Here is a 26,901-nt window from a genome sequence, read left to right on the forward strand (position 1 = left end):
TGACTCCCAGGGGTGTAAATCTCCCTGGAAACTTGGGATATGACTCACAGGGATGAATCTGGACCCTATACAATGGGACTGAGAACATCTTCTTTACCAAAAGGGGATGCAAAATGAAACGAAACAAAGTTTCCACGACTGAGAGATTTCAAATGGAGTCGAGCAGTCACTCTGGTGGGCATTCTTATGCACTATATAGATAACCCTTTTTGGGTTTTAGTGCCGTGAAATAGCTAGAAGTAAATACTTGAAACTATCAAACTTCAACTCAGTAGCCTTGACTCTTGAAGATGATTGTGTAGGATTGCAGCTTACAAGGGATGACAGTGTGACTGTGAAAGCCTTGTGGATCCCATTCCTTTTATCCAGTGTATGGATGGACGAGTGGGAAAATGGGACAAAAACTAAATGAAAAATAGGGTGGGATGGGGGGATGATTTGGGTGTTCTTTTTTACTTTTATTTTTTATTCTTATTCTGATTCTGGTGTAATGAAAATGTTCAAAAATAGTTTGGGGTGATGGATGCATAACTATATGATGGTACTGTGACAGGTTGATTGTACACATGGATGATTGTATGGTATGTGAATATATCTCAATAAAACTGACTTTAATTAAAAAAATTAAATTGCTTAAAATTTCATTCAGTTTCTTTCTCCAAACCAACAAATTCCTCACCTTTACAAAACAAACACATTGTACCCTGAAACTGAGTTTTCACCAGCTTTACATACTGTACTGCCATCTGTAATGGACCAAACCACAACATAAATTATTAAAAAGAAATTCTGTTTTTTTAAGGACTCTGCTAGAGTAAACACTTAGAGATAAAGCATCAGACAAAGGCTGAACTTAGTAAGGCTAACAAAACTTTATTGATTTCATAATTCATATTGTTTTAAACAATCCTACAAGTGCCTAACTGAAATATAAAACAGCAAAAAAAACTGTGAGCAATCTTTCTTTCTTCAGTTCTTTAAGGCCTTGGAATCATTTATATCTGCATTGTATACATTTTGATTCTCTTCCACATTTTCACATCCTTGCCCTTAAAACACTAGAACAAATTAATTGAAGCTAAATCGCTCTGAAGCACTTCAACTTTGATCCTACCATGGAATTCCAAAGGCTTACATGACCTGGCTTGTATTTTTTTCGGGGTCTTTGTTTCTGAGTGATTGTAGAATGCACATCTCTTGCTTCAAGACGGTTTTCTAACATGCATGAAACATGGAAAAGTGGATACTGACCAAAGATCACATAGACCAGGCAGTTTGAAGTGGAACTAAAAACATTTTGAAGCATTTTAAACAACAAACATGGCCTATTTAACAGATCTGATACCAATAATTCGTTTTCTTGGCCTACAGTTGAAAACAAACAGGATCTGCTTAAAAATCCCTTTGGAGATTTTTTTTTTTTAATTAGTATTATTTATTAAATGCCTTCATTAACAACACCATTTCATTTCCTATTACTCCAATTCAATTTCTCCTGCAAACAAAGTAATGAGCAGAATGGCTGTGAATCCAGTTAACATCCCAGCATTCTGAATAATGAAGAAGGTGAAATCCGTTTTTCTTCCAGTTACCTTTTCTCTCAGCATATCGTTCATCTCTTGAAACTAAAAGAGAGAAATAGATAACTGATGCCATCTTGTGGTAAAACATAGAACAGTCATTTATAGATTTCTCAGGGTAAAATGATCATTTATTACAGATATTTGAATATTTTAGTATAGATAGCACAGCAAGGATCTCTAGCCCCATTAGCTATCAACAAGAGTCAAAGTACTGAAATAGTGTTCTCTAACTATGTAAATCTGAGGGATTTACCTCATTCTCTCCCTCCCTCTCATTCTCTCTCTCTCTCCAGCTCACTCTCTCCCTTGCTCTCATCCACATCAACTTTCTTTCAGGCTCTCAAATGCATCCAGCTCCTTCCTACCTCAAAATCTTCGGACGTGCCATACCTGGTCTCTTCTCACTCCAGTGTTTCAGTGGGCTAAATCCTCAGATCTAAGCATAAAGCATATCTTAGGAAGGCTTCCCTTAGTCTGCACGCTGACGCTAGATTCCATTATCATATCTCATCATATATATTGCCTTTCCTTTTCTTTCAGAGCTTTTCTATTACTTGTAATTATTTGGTTATCTGCATACTTTTTTTTTTTTTTTTTTTTTTTTTTTTTGGTTTAAGTTCTGGTTCCCCTCTTTCTGGGTAGAAAGCCCAATATCGAAGGACTGTGCATATTTAGTTCACTCTAGAGTCCCCAGGGCCTTACAGATTTCTGGACCTGGCACAGAAATATCAATAGATAGTAGCTGATTAAACATATTTTTATTTACACTTAATTCCTAATCTCTTTAATCTGTTTCCTTCTGCTTATTCTACCTATGCAAAAACATAAGGCCTTTGAATAAATTATGCACTATTCTAGGATACAAGACTGTAATAATCTCATTGCAATGAAAGCAACTAAAACCCCAAGCAAGTCCTGTGCTTAAAATCTGTCCTTTCTCAGCAGATAATTTCTACTGAAAAGGTTACATGAGAAGATCTGTAAATGCCAACTTTCCAAACCATATTCCAAAATAATTTGTTATAGATGCTGTGGTGCACTGTACCAAAGCTCTGAGAGATACTAAGAATTCACAGTCAAGTCATGTGCCTGATTTAAGGAAAGTTTTGCTAGGGTAAAATTGGTGACAGATGTGAAAACGTTTGGAAAAAAAGCAAATCTGCTATAAGTATACACGGTATCTTTATCATTATCATTTCTTTATATTGAACAACTCTAATAGATTCTGTCCTTAGTCAGAGAAGAGAAAAATGATGACCTAGAATACAGATAGGGTGCAACAATAATTCTGTGGGGAGTGGGGTGGAAATACACACACACACACACACACATGCACACACATATGTGCAGCGGTGGTTCTCAGCGATGAAATCCTTACTCTTATATGGGTCTGCACAAAACAATAAACAGTACTAGACAGTCACTGTTTGGAGACAAGAATGCAGGTGAAGGAAATCAAATTATTAAATTATGTATGTAATACATGCTCAATTCCAAATGCAAAGAAAAAGTTCCTTTTCACACAATTTGCACATTTTCATTTTATGGAAAGCTGTCCACAATTCATTTGAAAATGCACAAGACCACTGATACTCCTTCTCTTACAAACACACACACACACTCATACACACAGAGATAAAGACAGATGCACCAGAGATATAAATATATACTGATCCAAATAAATGTTGTCCAATTTTAATTTTACCAATTTTCATTTATCAGTTTTAGTTTAACCCAAAAGGCTTTTTACTGCTTAGATCTTTGAAATAATAATATGCTATATACCCCCAACAAGTTATTCCTCTTCCAAATGTGACATCCTCACAAAAGGGGGAAAAAAAATCCTTTGGGGGCATACTATAAGAGAAGACAAGATTTACCCAACACAAGGCAAAAGGAGACCTGGGAACATATCTCTAATTCAGCACATATAAATCATTTTATTACCAGTCAATAAAACCATAGATTAAAGAATCAGTGGAAGTCACTTTCAAATTGCTATTAGTGCAAACAACTCAAGAATAGTTATCTGTTGAGAATATTCTAAATTACAACAGAAAGGCCTTCCACACTGTGGAAAGCAGGTCACCCTTATTCAACTCAAACCCCAGATGTTCATTTCTAAATTTTAAATCAAAGCAAAATAAAATTTTTAAATTTCTTACCATATCTGCCAGAGAAATATAGAGGAACATGCCTCCAGCGAGTGCAAATATAATATTTGGGGCAAAATTGTTGCCCACCAAAATGCCAAAAGCTAGCCCAATGTAGCAGGAACACGCCGAAAGGTAGTTAAATAGCAAAGCTTGTCGAGTGCTCATCCCTGAATTGAGTAGGATCACAAAGTCCCCTAGAAGAAGAAAATATTAAGTGAATAGTTTTCACACTTTTTAATGAGAGAAAAGATAGTCAATGTCCAAAAAGGGCTCCTCCATTTTGATAACCCAGCAAGCTTTTAAGAGCTTGTCAGCTGAACTGTGACATTCCACCAAGAAGGAAAGTGACTTTTACAATATGAGCAGAGACGCTTACCTAACTCGTGAGGAAACTCCTCACACAGGATTGCTATAGACGTGCTGAGTCCCTGGAGAAGAGACAAGGTGAAAGACGCCCCGATCGCCAGTCCATCGATGAAATTGTGGAGCGCATCACAGAGTGTCACCATCCAGGCTATCGTCCCTATTTTTGACAGGTTGGACACCTTCAAACAGGTACATGAACTTGACTCCCTTTTTCCATCCTGTAAAATAGCAGATCGGTCAATGTGATAACAAAATGTCTTGAAAGTCTAAAAGAGAGAGAGATGTATGAGATGGGGAATGTCTTGACAGAGACAAGTAGTTCCAACATAAAGTCTTCCATAGTGGATAGGAGCCTCTAATAACATAAAGTAGAGAAAAGAAAATTGGAAGTAGGGAGAAAGGAAATGAATCAATTGACACACCTTGAATAAGAGTTAACTTAAAGACACTTTGCTTTAGTTTCTCCTTAAAACAATCTTTTGACTTGTATGAACAAATTTTTAGTACTGATTTCCTAAAATACAACAAATAATAATCTAAGAATTTGATTTACTCATATACTTTAAAATAAGTGATTCAAAGACAAATTTTAAACTCCTTTCCATATTTCAATTGAAATGTGAAATCCACATTTAAAGCATGATGAAATCAAGAGACCTTTATTCTTGCAAATTATCTTGGCCTCAGTTTCTTCAACTGTGCAATGAAGATAATGTGTTAAATGATCCATTTATTTTGCAACAATTTATTAAATTTCCACTGTTAAGTTCCAGGGACTGTGTCTGGTATTTAGGTCATATCGATGTGGTCCCTACCAGGTCTAAATTTTAAATCTTCAATTAAATTTCTTTAAATGAGGTTGGAATAGACTTCTTTCTGTTTAAAACAAAAATAAAAATAGAAAATCCTACAATGTACATTTTGTTAGGAATATATTTCCATAAAAATTTACAAATTTCTATAAAATCAAATAATAAATTGTCAGCTAAAGTATTTACCAGAAACTGTAGAGAAAGATAATAAAGTGCAAATTCATTTTTAAGTAGGGTAGCAGTTTGCAATTAACTGCGGAACATTTTATTCCTAATTTTCCTCTCCTCAACTCTACCTAAGCAGCCAATTGACATATTTATGGAACATCGACAATCTATAAAACACTGTGCCTGATGCCATGGGAAATACTAAGAAGTGGAACATGCAGCTTCTGTCTTCAAGAAGCTTATATACCTTGGAGAAACAATACAAAGTATTGGCTGATTTTTTTTTTTTAATGTGCAATATTTATCCAGATGAGAGGTGCTTCCTTCAGAGAAATCACCTGAGAGGCTTTACACTTAATCCAACATTGCTTTCATTGCTCAAAACATTTTTTGGACAGTTCTTTAAGAATTGACTTTAGATTTTGCAATAACTTTTTTCACTGTTTCATTAGTGGCAAATCTTTATCTATGGGGGTAGTTTTGTATATTCAGTCAAAAGTTATTTAGAGTCAATAAATTCTTAAGTTAATATGGAAAAAAACAGGGTGAATAAATTGAGTGTCCACGCAAAAAGTGGGGACCGGTAATAGTAGTAGTAACAGCTGTAGCAGTAGTAGTTGGTAGCCATTAGTAGTACAAATATAAACAATAAGAGCAAAAGACATATAGTATTTATTATGTGCCAGGCGCTGTTCTGAACACTTTAAACACTTAGTTTATTTGCCCTTCAGAGCAATTCTATGAGATAAATATTACCATTATCACCATTTTACAGTCGAGGAAACTAAAGTATAAAAAAGTTGCTGAAATTGTCCAGGAATACACAGCAAGTAAGGGGCTTTTTTAGCAATACTCCAAACTTACAGGGGGAGGAGGATGTTTTTGTTTGTAATAGGATCTGAAGGCTATTCACAAGGAAAACTCCTCCCCCCCACAAAAACCTAAACAATTGAAGAAATGTTGGAATAAGTCTTTAGTCTCCTTATTTTCAATAGCAAATCTCATTTACATGAAAATAACTTCATTTCATCTTAAAATGTCTTCTTACTTTAGAGATATATCTTAAATGCACAAGATAAGAAACAATAATGATCTCACCCATGTCAGATGGGTGGCTTGGGTAAGAAATGCCCCAGAGGAAAAAGCCAAAAGAGAAATAAAGGTGGTCATGGAAAAATGGGAAAAACCATTAGAGGTAGTAACTTGGGCTTTGTCAAAATTTACTGTATAAAATATATATAATAGCCATTTTTAATCAAAATGGTCATTTTCATATTCCAACTTGGTTTACCCTAATCACATATTTATAATTTCCTTATTTACTTGTGATGATTTAAAGAAAAGACTATAAGACTACCTGAGACTGTATACAAACGCTCTTAATTCCACAAAGGAAATTAAATGGGTATATCAGGCATGATTCTATTACTTCTCAGTACAGATATTATTGAGTCTATTTATCATGCCTCATATCAGCTCTATGAATTTAGGTAAGATATGATACTGCTGGGTAGATTAACTGTTACACATTTCAATAGTTTTAGAACAAACCAAAGAAGGCAAACATTCACAGAGTTCTTTCACAATTCACCTGTAACTAAACCATAAGGCAAAGATTCACAATTCACCTGTAACTAAACCATAAGGCAAAGAGAACACTAAATTCAAGTCTCTAGTCCTTTTTCTAAAGTTTGTTTTATTTGCTTGCTCGCTTTCTTGCTTCCTTGTTTGACTTGGACCGTAAATGTGAAGATATTTCTATCATCAACCCTAAGGAGAACACTCAATTTAGTGACAAGTCTACATGTCTGAAGTACAAGAGAACTGAGTTCTAGCCTGGCTCTGACAACAATTACTGTAATAATCTTCAGCTAGGCTCTTAACACCTCTCACCTTGGTTGTTAATGGAAATGAGAGTCCAAAGCAAAGAACAGAGTCATCAGAATGGAAGGAGAAAGGATATGATGCAGCAAAGTTCTAAAAGTAAAGGGGAGACTAGGGGGAATCCCAACATAAATTTGGAGGGGAAGAAAGCAAAAGGTAAAAAAAAAAATAAGAAAAAAAAAGTACTAAGATAAAATGAAGACATGAATGAATTAAAATGTATAAAGTAAATTAAAATGAAGAAAGCAAGAGGATTCATTGAAACAGTTTAAAATTAAGCAAAAAGGAGAAGGAAGAGGAATCAGAGGAAGAATAGAGGACAGAATGGAGGAAGAGTAAGAAGATGGTGAGAAGAAGGGTGAGGAGGAGGAAGACGAGGAGGTGGAGGGGACACAGAAATGATTTGGCCATCCTACAGTAGGATATGGATTCTAGAAATGGTTTATCCCTGTAGTGAAGTACTATGCAGGGTAGTATAGATGATGAATATCTATGTTTTCACAATACCCAAAATATAGTGTTTCGAAAAAAATTTATCAAATAGCATGTCCGGCGTTGGACACCTTTTTGTAAAAACAAAAATCATTATTATAATACGTGATGTTCTGAGTTCCAAATATATCTGGAAGAATATATACAAAAAGATTTATCCTAGTTCTTTCTGGGAGATATATTCTAGATAATTTTCTTCTCTTTTTTTCTAGATGTTCTGGATTTTTTGCACTCATTATGTATTATTTTAATACTCAGAAAACAAAACAATAAACCCATGATGGGGAAATAGGGAGGTGACAAAAAACAAAAAGTGAACCAGCGAGGACCTGGGGAGTTACTGGAGAACAAGGTGAAGGTGGTGAAACAGGCAGCCTGCTGGGTTTTGCTGGCATTGAATTGTGCATGGTTTCCCTCTGAGAGGGTGAAATGCCTCACTGAAGTTCTCCTTTTTTGTTTGTTTAATGGCTCCAGGTAGCAGCATGAGCACAGACAGCCCCCATTCTGCACTGGGGGAAGCTAAGGCGAATTGTGATTAAGGAAAAATGTGTTTACGGTTTATTGTCTTTATGTTTTATTGATAACAAGGTGAAAGTGAAAAATCATTGCAGGGAAAAGTTAAATCCCACATACTATGTGCCTTGTGGAAAGGATTATGCCAAAGGGAGAGCTCTGTTCAAAAGAAAATCAAACCAAAAATGTAAGCAGAAAGCCCCCAAAACACACAATGAAGATGGCAAAAAGAAGCATAAGTGGCTACAAACCAATAAGGAAAATTAGATGCAAAGAAATATGTAAAATCTGCCCATAAAACAGAAATAATGCAATATAAATGAAAAGAAGAAAATACTGTTTAAAGAGACTGCAAATAAAGGGGGGCAGGGTGTGAGATTTAAGGAAAGCACCATAGAAGGCAGGCTAGCTTCATGATTAAAGTGCACAGGTCTTGGCATCAGGTTTGAATAACAGTTCTGCTATTTAATAGTTCTGTGACTTTGGGAAAGTTACTTGGTATCTCTGAGCTTTCGCTTCTTCATCTGTAGAATAGAGAAGTTAATAGTACCAAACTCATAGGATGGTTGTTAGGATTAAATGAGATAATGCTCATAAATAAGTGCTCCATGAATGTTTATTATTATGTCACATAGAACATTTTATCTAACAAAGTGCTGATGAACACAGCATTATTAAAAGAAGAAAAAAATAAAAACTACCTAAGAGAAAAGTATGCAAGCAAAAACTTTTGTCTTATTAACACATTCAGGAGCCTACTGACCAAGCTTATTGGAGAAAAAATAAATCTACAATAAAAGAGCTTTAGAAAAGTGAGAGGTGAGACAGAGACTTGTTCAAAAGAAATGAGGAAAAATTTTAACAAGGATGCATGAACTTGCACATAAATATGCTCTTGGAGAAAGCCCAGCTGCTGATGCTCAAAGGTGTATGAAAGAGTCAGGAGATTAAATAGCCAGACAGTAACAAACTCACTGTGAAAAGTATGAAATCTGAGTTAATAAGTATATGAATCAGAGAGTTGATTGGGTGTTGGGAGGAAAAGAATCTTAAAGATATAAAAGAGTAAGATCTTGCACACACAAGCACTTTCAAATGAGGCTCCTTGTCCTCCACTGTCTATTTGGGATTGGCCATTGGGGAGACCTGACAGAGCTGGGGAGGTCCAAGTATTTTTTCTTCTGGCCCCCATTTGTGGCCTTTCTTTCCAGGTTCTAGGAACTCTTTTCCCTCCACCTTTTAGGTCTAGGGGTGGTAACAATTTTGCCATTACTGGTCCCCGGCTCATGCATCACCCATGGTGGTTCTTGTACACCTTGTTCACACCTTACAAATAAGCCCTTTTCAAATTATCCTAATTTGAATGTGCTGTTTCCTGATGAAACACTAACTGACACAATACTTGGTGCTTTAAGAGGCCATGGGAAACAGATGCAAAAAACAGGATTGTTTAATTGTGTTTCTCATATATTTATGGAACGTGGGAAATGGGGCATGGTTTACTCATAAGACGGGCTGCATTTTTGAGTGAAGCCCAGAATATAAAAGGGCCCTGCCAGGACAGCTATATTGCAAACTTTCTTGCCACTTGAGTCTTTATGACCCAGCAGACCCAATGGAATTGGAAGTGTCTATGGCAGACAGAAATGCCATAAGGAGCCTCTGGCAAGCTGTAATCAGAGAACCACAGCGCAGATCCTTAGGATTTTAGAGTATAGTCATGTCCTCTTCTGCAATAACTATTCTCTTTTACAAAAGCTGCCCCTGGTTTGCTCCTGGGCCCTTGTGGAGACTGATTTTTCCATAGATCATGAAGTATACTTGTGATCTGAACTGCCTACCATGAACTGGATGTTACCCAATCCAAAAAACAGTAAAATCAGATATTCAGTCAGCACTCCATTATTAAATGGAAGTGGTATATTCAAGAATGGGAAAACACTGGCCTTGTTGGCACAAGTAACTTGCAATAGCCGATGATTCATGGTATCTAAGCCTAAGTGTGCATGGGGAGTTCCCTATGACCAGATAACTGAGGATAGGTTTGTAGGTTATGCCAGCACCAGCCAGCTATCCAACCTTACTAACAATGGACCTAAAATACAGAAATAAAGGGAAATCTTCCAAGTAGCCAGAACTTTGACTGGAATATCTGATTCTCGACTTCCTGTAGAAGATCTGACCTGAAGTGTAGATCTACACTAACTCTTGGGTGGGTGCCAAAGAGTTGGCCAGTTGGTCCGAGACTTGCAAAGAACAAAATTAGAAAATTGGTGACAAAGAGATATGGAAAGAAATATATAGATGAATTCTTGTAATAAGCACAGAGTATGAACCTCATAAGAGGTTATCCACATAGGATAACCTCAGTAATCAAGTGAACAAGAAGACCTATTATAAATGTCACCCAGTCTCCTTCATCAGCCATCCGAATGTTTGCTTAACAGGCCCATACACAAAGGGTCCATGGTAATGGGGAGGGAAGCTATTCATAGATTCAGCATTCTCTTCCCCTACCAGTGTTGACCAGCACTGAAGATGGCCCAGCCTGTCAAAAGTCAAAGTCAGAGCAGAGTCCCTAAAAAGGCAGCATTACCCCATGGAGCGCAGGGAGCTAGCTAGCTATGTGTGGTAACAGGATGATTACACTGAATTGTTCCCATCATAGTGGGGATATTCCTTGCACTCACAAGGACAGCCACTTATGATATGCCTTCCCTGCCTTCAGTGCTTCTGCTAGCACTAGAGGCCGTGGTACAAATTGCCTCCAAACTATTTTTCATCAAAAGAAGTGAGGAAATGGGCTCAACCCACAGAATTCACCAGTCATGTCATTTGCACCCTAATCTAGAAGAAATTAGCTTGATAAAACTGTGGAATGCTCTGCTGAAGGCTCATCTGGGTGCAGGCCAAGAGATAACATCCTGAAAAGCTGAAGTTCTGCCTATAGGGTGTGGATAGATGCATTAAACCAGCAGCCAAATGTATGATGCCATCTTCCATATAGAGGATGCACAGATCCAAGAACAAAGAGGTGAAGATGAAAGTATCCCATCTTACTTTTACATCCACTAGCCCACTTGAAGAATTCGAGCTTCATGCCCCCAAGATCTTGGGCTTCATGGGTCCAAAGGTTCTAGTGACCAAGGGAATAATGCTTCCACCAGGAAAACCCTATGCCATTTTTTTTTTTTAATCATCATTTTATTGAGATATATTCACATACCACGCAGACATACAAAACAAATCGTACTTTCGATTGTTTACAGTACCATTACATAGTTGTACATTCATCACCTAAATCAATCCCGGATACCTTCATTAGCACACACACAAAAATAACAAGAATAATAATTAGAGTGAAAAAGAGCAATTGAAGTAAAAAAGAACACTGGGTACCTTTGTCTGTTTGTTTCCTTCCCCTACTTTTCTACACATCCATCCATAAACTAGACAAAGTGGAGTTTGGTCCTTATGGCTTTCCCAATCCCATTGTCACCCCTCATAAGCTACATTTTTATACAACTGTCTTCGAGATTCATGGGTTCTGGGTTGTAGTTTGATAGTTCCAGGTATCCACCACCAGCTACCCCAATTCTTTAGAACCTAAAAAGGGTTGTCTAAAGTGTGCGTAAGAGTGCCCACCAGAGTGATCTCTCGGCTCGTTTTGGAATCTCTCTGCCACTGAAGCTTATTTCATTTCCTTTCACATCCCCCTTTTGGTCAAGAAGATGTTCTCCGTCCCACGATGTCGGGTCTACATTCCTCCCCGGGAGTCATATTCCACGTTGCCAGGGAGATTCACTCCCCTGGGTGTCTGATCCCACGTAGGGGGGAAGGCAGTGATTTCACCTTTCAAGTTGGCTTAGCCAGAGAGAGAGGGCCACATCTGAGCAACAAAGAGGCATTCAGGAGGAGACTCTTAGGCACAAATATAGGGAGGCCTAGCCTCTCCTTTGCAGCAACCGTCTTCCCAAGGGTAAAACTTATGGTAGAGGGCTCAACCCATCAAAACACCAGTCCCCTATGTCTGTGGTGATGTTAGCAACCATGGAGGTGGGGTAGGCGAATACCCCTGCATTCTCCACAGGCTCCTCAAGGGGGCACTACATCTTTTTTTTTTTTTCCTTGTTTTCCTTTTTTCTTTTTTTTTTTTTTTAACTTTCCCTTCTTTTTTAAATCAACTGTATGAAAAAAAAAAAGTTAAAAAGAAAACAAACATACAATAAAAGAACATTTCAAAGAGACCATAACAAGGGAGTAAGAAAAAGACAACTAACCTAATATAACTGCTTAACTTCCAACATGTTCCTACTTTACCCCAAGAAAGTTACATAATATAGCAACATATCTGTGAACTTGTTCCTACTATATCCATCAGAAATTAACAGACCATAGTCATTTCTGGGCATCCCCAGAACGTTAAATAGCTTATCTGTTCTTCTTGGATTATTGTTCCCCCTTCCTTAATTGCTCTCTACTGCTAGTTCCCCTACATTCTACATTATAAACCATTTGTTTTACATTTTTCAAAGTTCACATTAGTGGTAGCATATAATATTTCTCTTTTTGTGCCTGGCTTATTTCGCTCAGCATTATGTATTCAAGGTTCATCCATGTTGTCATGTTTCACGAGATCGTTCCTTCTTACTGCCGCATAGTATTCCATCGTGTGTATATACCACATTTTATTTATCCACTCATCTGTTGAAGGACATTTGGGTTGTTTCCATCTCTTGGCAATTGTGAATAATGCTGCTATGAACATTGGCGTGCAGATATCTGTTCGTGTCACTGCTTTCCGATCTTCCGGGTATATACCGAGAAGTGCAATCGCTGGATCGAATGGTAGCTCTATATCTAGTTTTCTAAGGAACTGCCAGACTGACTTCCAGAGTGGCTGAACCATTATACAGTCCCACCAACAATGAATAAGAGTTCCAATTTCTCCACATCCCCTCCAGCATTTGTAGTTTCCTGTTTGTTTAATGGCAGCCATTCTAACTGGTGTTAGATGGTATCTCATTGTGGTCTTAATTTCCATCTCTCTAATAGCTAGTGAAGCTGAACATTTTTTCATGTGTTTCTTGGCCATTTGTATTTCCTCTTCAGAGAACTGTCTTTTCATATCTTTTGCCCATTTTATAATTGGGCTGTCTGTACTATTGTCATTTAGTTACAGGATTTCTTTGTATATGCAAGATATCAGTCTTTTGTCAGATACATGGTTTCCAAAAATTTTTTCCCATTGAGTTGGCTGCCTCTTTACCTTTTTGAGAAATTCCTTTGAGGTGCAGAAACTTCTAAGCTTGAGGAGTTCCCATTTATCTATTTTCTCTTTTGTTGCTTGTGCTTTGGGTGTAAAGTCTAGGAAGTGGCCGCCTAATACAAGGTCTTGAAGATGTTTTCCTACATTATCTTCTAGGAGTTTTATGGTACTTTCTTTTATATTGAGATCTTTGGTCCATTTTGAGTTAATTTTTGTGTAGGGGGTGAGGTAGGGGTCCTCTTTCATTCTTTTGGATATGGATATCCAACTCTCCCAGCCCCATTTGTTGAAAAGAACTTTATGGCTCAGTTCAGTGACTTTGGGGGCCTTATCAAAGATCAGTCGGCCATAGATCTGAGGGTCTATCTCTGAATTCTCAATTCGATTCCATTGATCTATATGTCTATCTTTGTGCCAGTACCATGCTGTTTTGGCAACTGTGGCTTTATAATAAGCTTCAAAGTCAGGGAGTGTAAGTCCTCCCACTTCGTTTTTCTTTTTTAGAGTGTCTTTAGCAATTCGAGGCATCTTCCCTTTCCAAATAAATTTGATAACTAGCTTTTCCAAGTCTGCAAAGTAGGTTGTTGGAATTTTGATTGGGATTGCATTGAATCTGTAGATGAGTTTGGGTAGAATTGACATCTTAATGACATTTAGCCTTCCTATCCATGAACATGGAATATTTTTCCATCTTTTAAGGTCCCCTTCTATTTCTTTTAGTAGAGTTATGTAGTTTTCTTTGTATAGGTCTTTTACATCTTTGGTTAAGTTTATTCCTAGGTACTTGATTTTTTTTAGTTGCTATTGAAAATGGTATCTTTTTCTTGAGTGTCTCTTCAGTTTGTTCATTTCTAGCATATAGAAACATTACTGACTTATGTGCATTAATCTTGTATCCCGCTACTTTGCTAAATTTGTTTATTAGCTCTAGTAGGTGTATCGTTGATTTCTCAGGGTTTTCTAGATATCAGATTATATCATCTGCAAACAATGACAGTTTTACTTCTTCTTTTCCAATTTGGAAGCCTTTTATTTCTTTGTCTTGCCGGATTGCCCTGGCTAGCACTTCCAGCACAATGTTGAATAACAGTGGTGACAGCGGGCATCCTTGTCTTGTTCCTGATCTTAGAGGGAAGGCTTTCAGTCTCTCACCATTGAGTACTATGCTGGCTGTGGGTTTTTCATATATGCTCTTTATCATGTTGAGGAAGTTTCCTTCAATTCCTACCTTTTGAAGTGTTTTTATCAAAAACGGATGTTGGATTTTGTCAAATGCTTTTTCAGCATCTATTGAGATGATCAATTGATTTTTCCCTTTCGAGTTTTTAATGTGTTGTAATACATTGATTGATTTTCTTATGTTGAACCATCCTTGCATGCCTGGAATGAACCCCACTTGGTCATGGTGTATGATTTTTTTAATGTGTCTTTGGATTCGATTTGCAAGTATTTTGTTGAGGATTTTTGCATCTATATTCATTAGGGAGATTGGCCGGTAGTTTTCCTTTTTTGTAGCATCTTTGCCTGGTTTTGGTATTAGATTGATGTTAGCTTCATAAAATGAGTTAGGTAGTGTTCCATTTTCTTCAATGTTTTGAAAGAGTTTGAGTAAGATTGGTGTCAGTTCTTTCTGGAAAGTTTGGTAGAATTCCCCTGTGAAGCCATCTGGCCCTGGGCATTTATTTGTGGGAAGATTTTTGATGACTGATTGGATCTCTTTGCTTGTGATGGGTTGGTTGAGGTCTTCTATTTCTTCTCTGGTCAGTCTAGGTTGTTCATATGTTTCCAGGAAATTGTCCATTTCCTCTACATTATCCAGTTTGTTGCCATACAGTTGTTCATAGTATCCTCTTATAATTTTTTTAATTTCTTCAGGATCTGCAGTTATGTCACCTTTTTCATTGATTATTTTGTTTATATGGGTCTTCTCTCTTTTTGATTTTGTCAGTCTAGCTAGGGGCTTGTCAATCTTGTTGATCTTCTCAAAGAACCAACTTTTGGTGATATTTAGCCTCTCTATTGTTTTTTTGATCTCGATGTCATTTATTTCTGCTTTAATCCTTGTTATTTCTTTTCTTCTACTTGGTTTAGGATTGGTTTGCTGTTCGTTTTCTAGCTTCTTCAGTTGATCCATTAGTTCTTTGATTTTGGCTCTTTCTTCCTTTTTAATATATGCGTTTAGTGCTATAAATTTCCCCCTTAGCACTGCTTTTGCTGCATCCCATAGGTTTTGGTATGTTGTGTTCTCATTTTCATTCGTCTCTATATATTTAGCAATTTCTCTTGCTATTTCTTCTTTAACCCACTGATTGTTTAGGAGTGTGTTGTTTAACCTCCAGGTATTTGTGAATTTTCTAAGTCTCTGATGGTTATTGACTTCTAATTGTATTCCATTGTGGTCAGAGAATGTGCTTTGAATAATTTCAATCTTTTTAAATTTATTGAGGCTTGTTTTATGTCCCAGCATATGATCTATTCTGGAGAAAGTTCCATGAGCACTAGAAAAGTATGTGTATCCTGGTGATTTGGGATGTAATGTCCTGTATATGTCTGTTAAATCTAATTCATTTATCAGATTGTTTAGGTTTTCAATTTCCTTATTGGTCTTCTGTCTTTTTGATCTATCTATAGGAGAGAGTGATGTGTTGAAGTCTCCCACAATTATTGTGGAAACATCAATTGCTTCCTTTAGTTTTTCCAGTGTTTCTCTCATGTATTTTGTGGCACCTTGATTGGGTGCATAGACATTTACGATTGTTATTTCTTCTTGCTGAATTGCCCCTTTTATTAGTATGTAGTGGCCTTCTTTGTCTCTCAAAACATCCCTGCATTTGAAGTCTATTTTATCTGAGATTAATATTGCTACACCTGCTTTCTTTTGGCTGTAGCTTGCATGAAATATTTTTTTCCATCCTTTCACTTTCAGTTTCTTTGTGTCCCTGTGTCTAAGATGAGTCTCTTGTATGCAACATATTGATGGTTCATTTTTTTTGATCCATTCTGCGAATCTATATCTTTTAATTGGGGAGTTTAATCCATTTACATTCAACGTTATAACCGTGAAGGCATTTCTTGAATCGGCCATCTTATCCTTTGGTTTATGTTTGCCATATTTTTCCCCTCTCTCTATTAATATCCTTTATTGTACCCATACCGAATCTCTTTAGTACTGAACCTTTCTCCAAGTCTCTCTGTCCTTTCTTTGTTTCTCTGTCTGTAGGGCTCCCTATAGTATCTCCAGTAGGGCAGGTCTCTTGTTAGCAAATTCTCTCAGCATTTGTTTGTCTGTGAAATATTTAAGCTCTCCCTCATATTTGAAGGAGAGCTTTGCTGGATAAAGTATTCTTGGCTGGAAATTTTTCTCACTCAGAATTTTAAATATATCGTGCCACTGCCTTCTCGCCTCCATGGTGGCTGCTGAGTAGTCACTACTTAGTCTTATGCTGTTTCCTTTGTATGTGGTGAATTGCTTTTCTCTTGCTGCTTTCAGAACTTGCTCCTTCTCTTCTGTGTTTGACAGTGTGATCAGTATATGTCTCGGAGTGGGTTTATTTGGATTTATTCTATTTGGGGTTCGCTGCGCATTTATGATTTGTGTATTTATGTTGTTTTGAAGATTTGGGAAGTTTTCCCCAACAATTTCTTTGAATACTCTTCCTAGACCTTTACCCTTTTCTTCCCCTTCTGGGACACCAATGAGTCTTATATTGGGACGTTTCATATTATCTATCATATCCCTGAGGTCCATTTCGATTTTTTCAATTTTTTTCCCCATTCTTTCTTTTATGCTTTCATTTTCCATTCTGTCATCTTCCAGGTCACTGATTCGTTGTTCAACTTCCTCTAGTCTTGTACTATGAGTGTCCAGAATCTTTTTAATTTGGTCAACAGTTTCTTTAATTTCCATAAGATCATCCATTTTTTTATTTAGTCTTGCAATGTCTTCTTTATGCTCTTCTAGAGTCTTCTTGATTTCCTTTGTATCCCGTACTATGGTCTCATTGTTCATCTTTAGTTCTTTGAGTAGCTGCTCTAGGTGCTGTGTGTCTTCTGGTCTTTTGATTTGGATGCTTGGGCTTGGGTTATCCATATCGTCTGGTTTTTTCATATGCTTTATAATTTTCTGTTGTTTTTGGCCTCGTGGCATTTGCTGAACTTGATAGGGTTCTTTTAGGGTTTGTAGACCTATTGAAGTCCTTATCTCTAATTTATCAGATCTACAGCTTCGTGGAGTACACTTTCTCTAACTAACCAGCAGGTGGCGTCCACGAGCCACCTGTTCTCCACAAGCCAGTTCTCCCCTGCTTAGCCTTTTTGATGGTGGGGGAGTGAGTCTTGTGGGGCTCAGTTGGTGTACCAAGCTTGCGTGTGTAGTTGGTGTTGCCTGCCCTGTATGTGGGGCGTGTTTATGGGCAGTCAGGGAGGGGTGGTGGCCCTAACACTCAAATCTCCCTGATGATCCTAGAGTTTTAAAGCTGCTGCAATAGTCTAATCCTTCAGTTCAGTCCTGCCACAGTTTGTCTCTGCCACTGACCCACAAGTCTTTGGTATTGGCGTATGGCTCCTGAGACTTGCAAGTGGGCCCCTCTTCCAGGCTGTGCACCCCGGGTCCTCTGTTGAGGGATGACTGTGCTATGTCACAGGTGAGTGCCGTCCCCTCAGGGCAGTTCTGGGCTGCTGGGCTGTGTAGGGAGGCTCCCAGTCTGCTCAAATGATGGCTGAATGGGGCTTTGTTAATTCACACTGCTCCACCTTCCCAGCTCTGGGACATTCAGCTGAGGTTGCAGGGAAGGCTAATGTCCACGCCCAGTTTTGTGGTGTGTGCCTGTTAATTGAAGCACTTCCGTCACACTGGGTTGTCTGGGGCAGCTCTGGGCTATGGGGCTGGAGATGGGCAGGAGTGTTTCCTGTCCACCAGGATGGTGGCTGTGAGCAGACACCCCCCTTTTCTTGGGAAGTTGTGGTGTTTAGTGAATTTTCTCAGCCACTGGATTATTGCCTTTTGTCTCAGAGCTCTCTTAGTTCTGCTCTTGACTTGACGTGCCCAAATTGCAATTCTTTGAAGCTTTCTGTATTGGGCTTCTTAGAGTAATTGTTTTAGAAAAAGAAAAAAGGATTAAAAAAGAAAAAAAAAAAAAAAAAGGGCCTTCCTCAGAGATCTAATGGGTTATTGAAATGCTAATAGACAAAGCAACCAGGGCCATTAAGGAAAGGTCCACAGGGCAGAGAGATCAGCTTTTCTTCGGGATTTGCATAAGCGCCTCAAGGCCTGAGCTCCGCCCTTCCCCTTTCTGCGTTCACCAGAACTCCAAAAATCCTCTGCTTTTATTGGAGTTTTTCGCGTTATTTTTTTTTTTTTTCTATGCCTGTCTCCTCTCTGCTGGGCTGGCAGCTCTCAGATTCTCTGGTGTCTGGTCTCAGTCTATTTATGGTTGGAGTATGAATCAGTAGAATGAGTTTCTGAGAAGGGATACCACTGCAGTTCTCCCTTCTCCTTCCCGGAGCTGACAGCCCCTCCTCCCACGGGACTGAGCCTGGCAGGGAGGGGCGCGGGTCCCCTGGCCGCAAAAACTTACAGATTTCGCTGATCTCAGCAGTTCGACATTTTCATGAGTGTTGTATGAAGTATGCCCAAAGTCAGATTGCTCTGTGGTGTCCAGTCCACGCAGTTCCTGGCTTTTTACCTACTTTCCTGGAGGAGTAACTAAAACTTACAGCTCACCAGTCTGCCATCTTGCCCTGCCTCCCCTATGCCATTTTCTGATTAATTGAAAGTAGAAACTAACACAGGAAATTTTGGGTTCTTTATGCCCCCACACCAACATGGAGGTGAGGAAGTCACTATACTGGTAAGGATAATGGTACCCAATGATCAGGGGAATTGAGTTGCTACTACAGAATGAGGACAAGGAAAATGCTAAGAACTCAGGAAATTCACTGGGCATCTCTTAATACTCTCTTCCCAATAGTCCTGGTCAAGGGAAAAATCCAGCAATCCAATAAAGTCAGGACCACCAAGGACTCAGATCTCACAGGAATGAAGGTTTGGGTCACCCACTTGGAAAACGACTCTAGCCAGTGAACGTGACGGCAGACAATGAGGTAAACACAGAATGTATAGAAGAAGGAGGAAATTGTGATTACCAGATATAAAAGTGAGGAGCAGCTATAATTTATGTTCATCAACTGCATCTTTTCTCCTCTCCCCACTATTCTATGTAAAGAATACTGGTGGTGGCCAACATTTTAGTTTCATGTTGAGTATAATTGAAATGATATCATACAGTAATGTTACAGTAGTTGATGGGACCTTGTGCATTCCTGTGTTGGGGACATGCTTTTGGAGGTTGGTGGGAAAAAGAGATAAAATATGCCAGATAGCTTTCATTTCCCTCTCAAGATCCAATTTCCACACTTCTCTTCCCAGCTCTCTGGCCCAGGAAACCTGTATGGACTCTATCAAAAGACTCCTATGCCACTAGCTCTGAACTGGTTCTAGCTAAAGAGCTCCAACAAAAATTGGAGGAAAGGAGAAGAGGGAGATCAGGATTTCTTACATTGGATCCCTGTTTGAGGGGTAACTTGGAAGGGCTATGTCTTCAATTAAGGATCACTCTTCCATTCACAGTGGCTTTCTATACAGGACTAGCTCCCACCAAGTCCTAGTAACTTCATCCGTCCTTTACCCTTCTACTCTTACTGCCCCCAGGTTATTATGCCCTTCCCTGAGGTTCACTTACTCCCCACCCACATGTTTGTAAATTATCCCTTTGGGAATAAGCCCTCCTCTATTTATCCTAAATTGAGTGCAAGTTGTCCATCTGGAAATAAACCCCTCCTCTACTTATTATTTATCCTTATTTGAGTGTGCCAGTTCTTTCTAGAAGGGGCATGACATTAAAGTCTAATGCTTATTCCATAACATGACACTCACTGATGCTACACATACTAATTGTATGTTTTAACAGAAAAAGCAACAAAGAGAATTAAATAGATATGAAAGCATTATGAAGAGTTAAAGGCACTCTGCAAATGTAAGATTTTTATGGATTTTGCTTCTATAGCTAGGTTTTCTAGTGACTTCAAGGACTGCTGGTGGTTCCTTGGTCCTTCCCCTAGCCATGATAAGTGAGTCTCAGCTCACTATAACCAAAATGGAATTTCATATGAGGAAGGGGAAATGAATTTTACCTTTAATGCATATTAACTATACACCTGAAATGCTCTTAGTCAGTAGTCATTTGGCTTCAGGAAAATCCCATGACTATTTCCAAAAGTCTCTTTTCTAATGAAAACAGCCATTAACAGGAAAATAACAACTTCCAGAAACCTTGAAAATTCTTTCCTTTCTCTCTGACTGCTCTGTGGAATGTGAATAAAGTTGTTTTTGGTTTTTAGGAGCTGAAATAATTGTCTTCCATTTTCAGTTTGGGACTATATCATTTCACTGCCATGAAAAAACTAAGGAGTTTTCAAGAAATCAACTACTATTTTGCCAACGGAATTTTAAGTATGTTCTAATTAAATATTTACAGTTATCCTAATGGCTGTCTATTTACATCACTCTAAAAGACTGCCTACTGCTGCTACAAATGAAGATGGCATTAATGCTTTGGTACATTCGGGAAACAGGATATCACTTCTTATAAAGGCCTGTACAATGTACTCCCCAGCCCACACAACTCTCATTGTTACTGAGGAGTCTTAAAGGAAGTCAGAAAGCACAAGGAAATTGGTTAATTTTCATGTAAGTTGGAGAAACTGATTGCTGGTATTCTGGAAAGTAGTGTTCCCAAAAGACAGGAACATCTACATTACTCTGCACCAAGGCTTCCGGAATAATCCCAGTGGGGATAGGATAGGGTGGAGAGACCGACCCTGAACAGCAGCTGCCTGTTGGCTACTCGCTGTTTGACACGAATTATGTCAAGAAGAGCTGAACCACTGAAGATCCCTACCCAGTGCACTGCAAATGATAGACTGGCCCTGCAGAAAGAGAGAGAGCATTCTCTGACTGGCAGAGAAGATCTAGAAACATATGCCTTTGAGGGCAATAAGCTTGGGAAAAGTGTTAAGAGGCAAAGAATGATAGATGGGAAGAGGGAAGGGAGTAAGAGTTATCTGCAGCCACAATGACAGAACTGGCAGTTAGGACCACAATGGGGTTGGCAAGAAGTAGGCAATCTTCCAGCAGAGAACAAAGTGAGCAACACACAGATAGAAATCAGAAACTGTCCTCTATAGGGGGTAACCAGCACCCTGGTCTATATTTCAAGAGTCCTGAAAAACAGGCCATATATATTTTGTATGTGGAGAATGAGGGGTGAGGCTACCCAGGGGATAAAGGTACCAGGACCTTGATTACTCTTAAAGATGAAACTGTGGCACCCTGGAGATTTGGTGACCAGTTTTATAGTGGGGAATTAATACAGGACCTACTACCAGAGTGCTGAACGGTAATGACGACATAATTGCACTAATACGTGCGCAGCACTCACTATGTTCCCGGCACTGTCCTAAGCATTTTACATATACCAACTGAATCCTCACAATAATCCAATGGGTTTTATTCCCATTTTACAAAGGGGGAAGCTGAGATACAGAGATGTTAATTAAGTAATTTGCCCAAAGTCAAAGTCATATCTCTGGAAAGAGGCAGAACCAGGATTTGAACCCCTAGGCCAAATAAGCTAAGCCTGTGATCTCCAGGAGCAGCAGTGTTTATTTTCTGTGTTGTTCACTCCTGTTCACCCAGTATCTAGCACTGCAGGCATTCAGTGACAATTTGTTGACAATAATTAAAAGTGTAATAATAGTAAAAGTACATTTTCTCTCATCACAGCTTCACAAATCATTGTCGTATGAATCATCTATTCCAATCTTTCCAAAGAGCAAACACATTTACACACCATGTATAAAGGGCATGCACAGAAAAAATGTTCATTAATCAGTCCCACCTTGTTTCATCTATATAATATACAGCTCAGAAAGTATCAAGGTGCTCTTGTCGTTTGTTTATGTTTTGTCAATTCCTAGTGACTTAAAGGTTTAGAGCCAGATTAAAACTCCTTGGAGGGCAAGATTATTTCATTATCATTTTAGCCCAGGGTTTAGAATTCAGTAGGCATTCAATAACTGTTTCTTTTAAATAAATGATGGGGGAGGCAAGTTTCTGCTGCTGAACTGAATAAAGAAGTAGAGTAATGAAATTATATTCTAGTCAACAGATGGCAGGTGGCTTCCACCTGTATCCCAGTGATCACTAAAGGGCAAGAGATTTTCATCAGCAACCATCTTGCACATAAGTTTATGAGACACATTTTTCAGAAGATTGTTTACAGGCAGAGCAGGGGGGTGGATGTAAAAATAAAAGTAGTAACAACAAAGGCAACCAATATAGTTGAGGGCTTACTGTTTGCAAGGAACTATCCTAAATGCCATTAAATGAGTATGTTATCACCCTTATTACAGATGAAATAAATGAGGTTATTAGAGGTAAGAACTTGACCCAAAGCCATACAGCCAGAGAATGAAACAGCCACAACTTGAACCTAAGCTGTGTGACTCCTAAGCCCACGCACTAAGAACTAGAAAGACTGCTTGAAAAAACTGTAAGATTTTTAGATAAGAAATTTCTGAGTTCAGTAGTTTATTACTATAATAAAGGATTATTTTATTGCTATTTGCCTGCCTCTACTCTGGAAGGTGCCAATGATTTCAAGTATCTCTGGTTTTGAGTAGAAAATCAGTAAGTTGATGTTCTAGGGGTTGTTAACACTCCAGACATACTTAAAATAATACCTCTGATCTCTGTCCTTGAGCTGTCAAATCTACCTCATATAACCTATTGTTTACAGACTGTGAGGATGAATGGGAAAATACAGTTGTTTTCTTGACTGGCCCTTCCTGAGTCTGTTACATACAACAAAATCTCGTTTTAGAGTCAGATGTTTATTCGGGATCATAATCAGCACTATTCCAATGTTAGAATGCAATAATGTCTACTTTGAAGAAGCGTTACTATCTAGAATTTTCTCTGATATTTTATACTAGCATCCACTGTGCTCCAGCTACTCTGACTTTTTTTCTGTTTCTCAAACCCACCAAGCTCTTTTATATCCTAGACTTTGCACTGGCTATTTCCTCAGCCTTAACATTCTTTTCCCTGCTCTTTACATGTATCGTTCCTTCCTACAATTCAGATTTTTAGGTTAAATATATCCTCCTTAAAGAGGCCATCCTTGACCACCCAAACTAAAGTAGTCACCTAGATACCATCATATCATCATATTTTAATTCCCTACAGAGCATTTGTAACCCTATGATGTTGGATTGCATGATGCCCCAACAGAATGAACCAAAGTGCCAGAGAGCAGGAACTTTTTCTGTCTAATTCACTATGGTATCTCCAGGGTAAAGAAAAGAGCCTGACACTTAGCAGGTGATCAGTAGATACATAATGAGTGAATGAATGACAAGATGAATGACTGAATACCATCTTCTTGACGTTTAATATAATTTCATTGATTTAACCTACAGACGAGGGTTTCAGAATATGAAATTTTACCGCAAAAGACGCCTGATGTAACATGGAAACCCAATTTAAGATTGCCGTTTTTTGCTGCAAGGGACAGGCTAAGCCTACTTATAATTGTGCATAGGAGTCCCTCCCAGAGAACCTATTTGTTGCTCAGATGTGGCCTCTCTCTCTCTAAGCCCATTTGGCAGGTGAACTCACTGCCCTCCCCTCTATGTGGGACATGACTCCCAGGGGTGTAAATCCCCCTGGCAATGCCGGAAACGACTCCTGGGAATGAGCCTGGACCCAGCACTGTGGGATTGAGAGGATCTTCTTGACCAAGAGGGAGAAGAGAGATGAAACAAAATAAGGTTCCAGTGGCTGAGAGACTTCAAATGGAGTTGAGAGTTCACTCTGGAGGGTATTCTCACGTGCTATATAGATATCACCTTTTAGTTTTTAGTGTGTTGGAATGGCTAGTGGGAAATACCCAAAGTTGTTGAACTGCAACCCAGTGACCTTGATTTCTGAAGACGGTTATATAACTTTGTAGCTTGCACGTTGTGACTGTGTGATTATGAAAACCTTGTGGCTCACACTCCTTTTATTCAGTGTACAGACAGATAAGTGGGAAAATGGGGACAAAAATTAGATGAAATATAGGGTGGGATGGAGGGGATGGAAAATCTAGGTGTTCTTTTTTCCTTTTATTTTTATTTTGGAGTAAGGAAAAGGTTCAAAAACTGATTCTGGTGATGAGCACACAAATGTATGATGGTGCTGTGAATAATCGATTGTACATTGTGGATGACTGTAAGGTGTGTGAATATGTCTCAAAAAAACTATATTTAAAAAAGTAAATGAACAATTGGGGGAGGAGGGGATTGGGGATGTTTTAGATAGTCTTTTATTTTAATTTGTATTTATTTTTTGGAGTAATGAAAATGTTCAAAGATTGACTATGGCAATCAATGCACAACTATATGACAATAATGTGAACAATTGATTGTACACTTTGAAAGATTGTACATTATGTGACTATATCTCAATAAAATTGCATAAAAGAAGATTGCCGGAGGCGGGGCAAGATGGCGGATTGGTGAGCTGTATGTTTTAGTTACTCCTCCAGGAAAGTAGGTAGAAAGCCAGGAGCTGCGTGGACTGGACACCACAGAGCAATCTGACTTTGGGCATATTTCATACAACACTCATGAACAGGTCGAACTGCTGAGATCAGTGAAATCTGTAAGTTTTTGTGGCCAGGAACCCGCGCCCCTCCCTGCCAGGCTCAGTCCTGTGGGAGAAGGGGCCATCAGTGCTGGGAAGGAGAAGGGAGAACTGCAGTGGCAGCTCTTATCGGAAACTCATTCTACTGATCCAAACTCCAACCATAGATAGACTGAGAACAGACACCAGAGAATCTGAGAGCAGCCAGCCCAGCAGAGAGGAGACAGGCATAGAAAAAAACAGCAAGAAAAACTCCAAAATAAAAGCGGAGGAGTTTTGGAGTTCTGGTGAACATAGAAAGGGGAAGGGCAGAGCTCAGGCCCTGAGGCTCATATGCAAATCCCGAAGAAAAACTGATCTCTCTGCCCTGTGGACCTTTCCTTAATGGCCCTAACTGCTTTGTCTCTTAGCATTTCAAATACCCATTAGATCTGTGAGGAGGGCCCTTTTTTTTTTTTTAATCTTTTTTTCTTTTTCTAAAATAATTACTCTAAGAAGCCCAATACAGAAAGCCTCCAAGACTTACAATTTGGGCAGGTCAAGACAAGAGCAGAACTAAGAGAGCTCTGAGACAAAAAGCAATAATCCAGTGGCTGAGAAAATTCACTAAACACCACAACTTTCCAAGAAAAGGGGGGCGTCCGCTCATAGCCATCATCCTGGTGGACAGGAAACACTCCTGCCCATCGCCAGCCCGATAGCCCAGAGCTACCCCAGACAATCCAGTGTGATGGAAGTGCTTCAAATAACAGGCACACACCACAAAACTTGGCGTGGACATTAGCCTTCCCTGCACCCGCAGCTGGCTGTCCCAGAGTTGGGAAGATGGAGCAGTGTGAATTAACAAAGCCCCATTCAGCCATCAGTTCAGCAGACTTGGAGCCTCCCTACACAGCCCAGCAGCCCAGAACTGCCCTGGGGGGATGGCACTCACCTGTGACACAGCACAGTCATCCCTCAACAGAGGACCAGGGGGTGCATGGCCTGGAAGAGGGACCCACTTGCAAGTCTCAGGAGCCATACACCAATACCAAGGACTTGTGGGTCAGTGGCAGAGACAAACTGTGGCAGGACTGAATTGAAGGATTAGACTATTGCAGCAGCTTTAAAACTCCAGGAACACCAGGGAGATTTGATTGTTAGAGCAACCCCCCCTCCCTGACTACCCAGACACATGCCCCATATACAAGGCGGACAACACCAACTACACATGCAAGCTTGGTACGCCAGTTGGAACCCACAAGACTCACTCCCCCACTCACTGCAAAGGCAAAGCAGAGGAGAACTGGCTTGTGAAGAACAGGTGGCTCGTGGATGCCACCTGCTGGTTAGTTAGAGAAAGTGTACTCCACCAAGCTGTAGATCTGATAAATTAGAGGTAAGGACTTCAGTTGGTCTACAAATCCTAAAAGAACCCTATCAAGTTAAGCAAATGCCAAGAGGCCAAAAACAACAGAAAATTATAAAGCATATGAAAACAACAGATGATATGGATAACCCAAGCCCAAGCACCCAAATCAAAATATCAGAAGACACACAGTACCTAGAGCAACTAATCAAAGAACTAAAGATGAACAGTGGTACCATAGTACAGGATACAAAGGATATCAAGAAGACCCTAGAGGAGCATAAAGAAGACACTGCAAGACTAAATAAAAAAATAGATGATCTTATGGAAATTAAAGGAACTGTTGACCAAATTAAAAAGATTCTGGATACTCATAGTACAAGACTAGAGGAAGCTGAACAATGAATCAGTGACCTGGAAGATGACAGAATGGAAAATGAAAGCACAAAAGAAAGAATGGGGAAAAAATTGAAAAAATCGAAACGCACCTCAGGGATATGATAGACAATATAAAACGTCTGAATAGAAGACCCATTGGTGTTCCAGAAGGGGAAGAAAAGGGTA

General features: G+C 39.0%; 1 protein-coding gene across 3 annotated transcripts in view; it reads right to left on the reverse strand.

The window, feature by feature from the left end:
- Positions 1-853: 853 nt before the first annotated feature.
- SLC39A8 (solute carrier family 39 member 8) overlaps positions 854-26,901 on the reverse strand; it is an 84,343-nt gene continuing 58,295 nt past the window's right edge. For all 3 annotated transcript variants that reach the window (XM_037830350.1, XM_037830348.1, XM_037830349.1), the window contains exons 7-9: positions 4,116-4,323; positions 3,749-3,933; positions 854-1,625 (exon numbers count right to left, since the gene is read on the reverse strand). In XM_037830350.1, coding sequence (XP_037686278.1) covers positions 1,476-1,625; positions 3,749-3,933; positions 4,116-4,323 — 543 coding nt within the window. In that variant the 3' untranslated portion in view covers positions 854-1,475. The remainder of the gene's footprint in view (positions 1,626-3,748; positions 3,934-4,115; positions 4,324-26,901) is intronic.

The sequence above is a fragment of the Choloepus didactylus genome, chromosome 3 (assembly GCF_015220235.1).
Source record: "Choloepus didactylus isolate mChoDid1 chromosome 3, mChoDid1.pri, whole genome shotgun sequence".
NCBI lineage: Eukaryota > Metazoa > Chordata > Mammalia > Pilosa > Megalonychidae > Choloepus > Choloepus didactylus.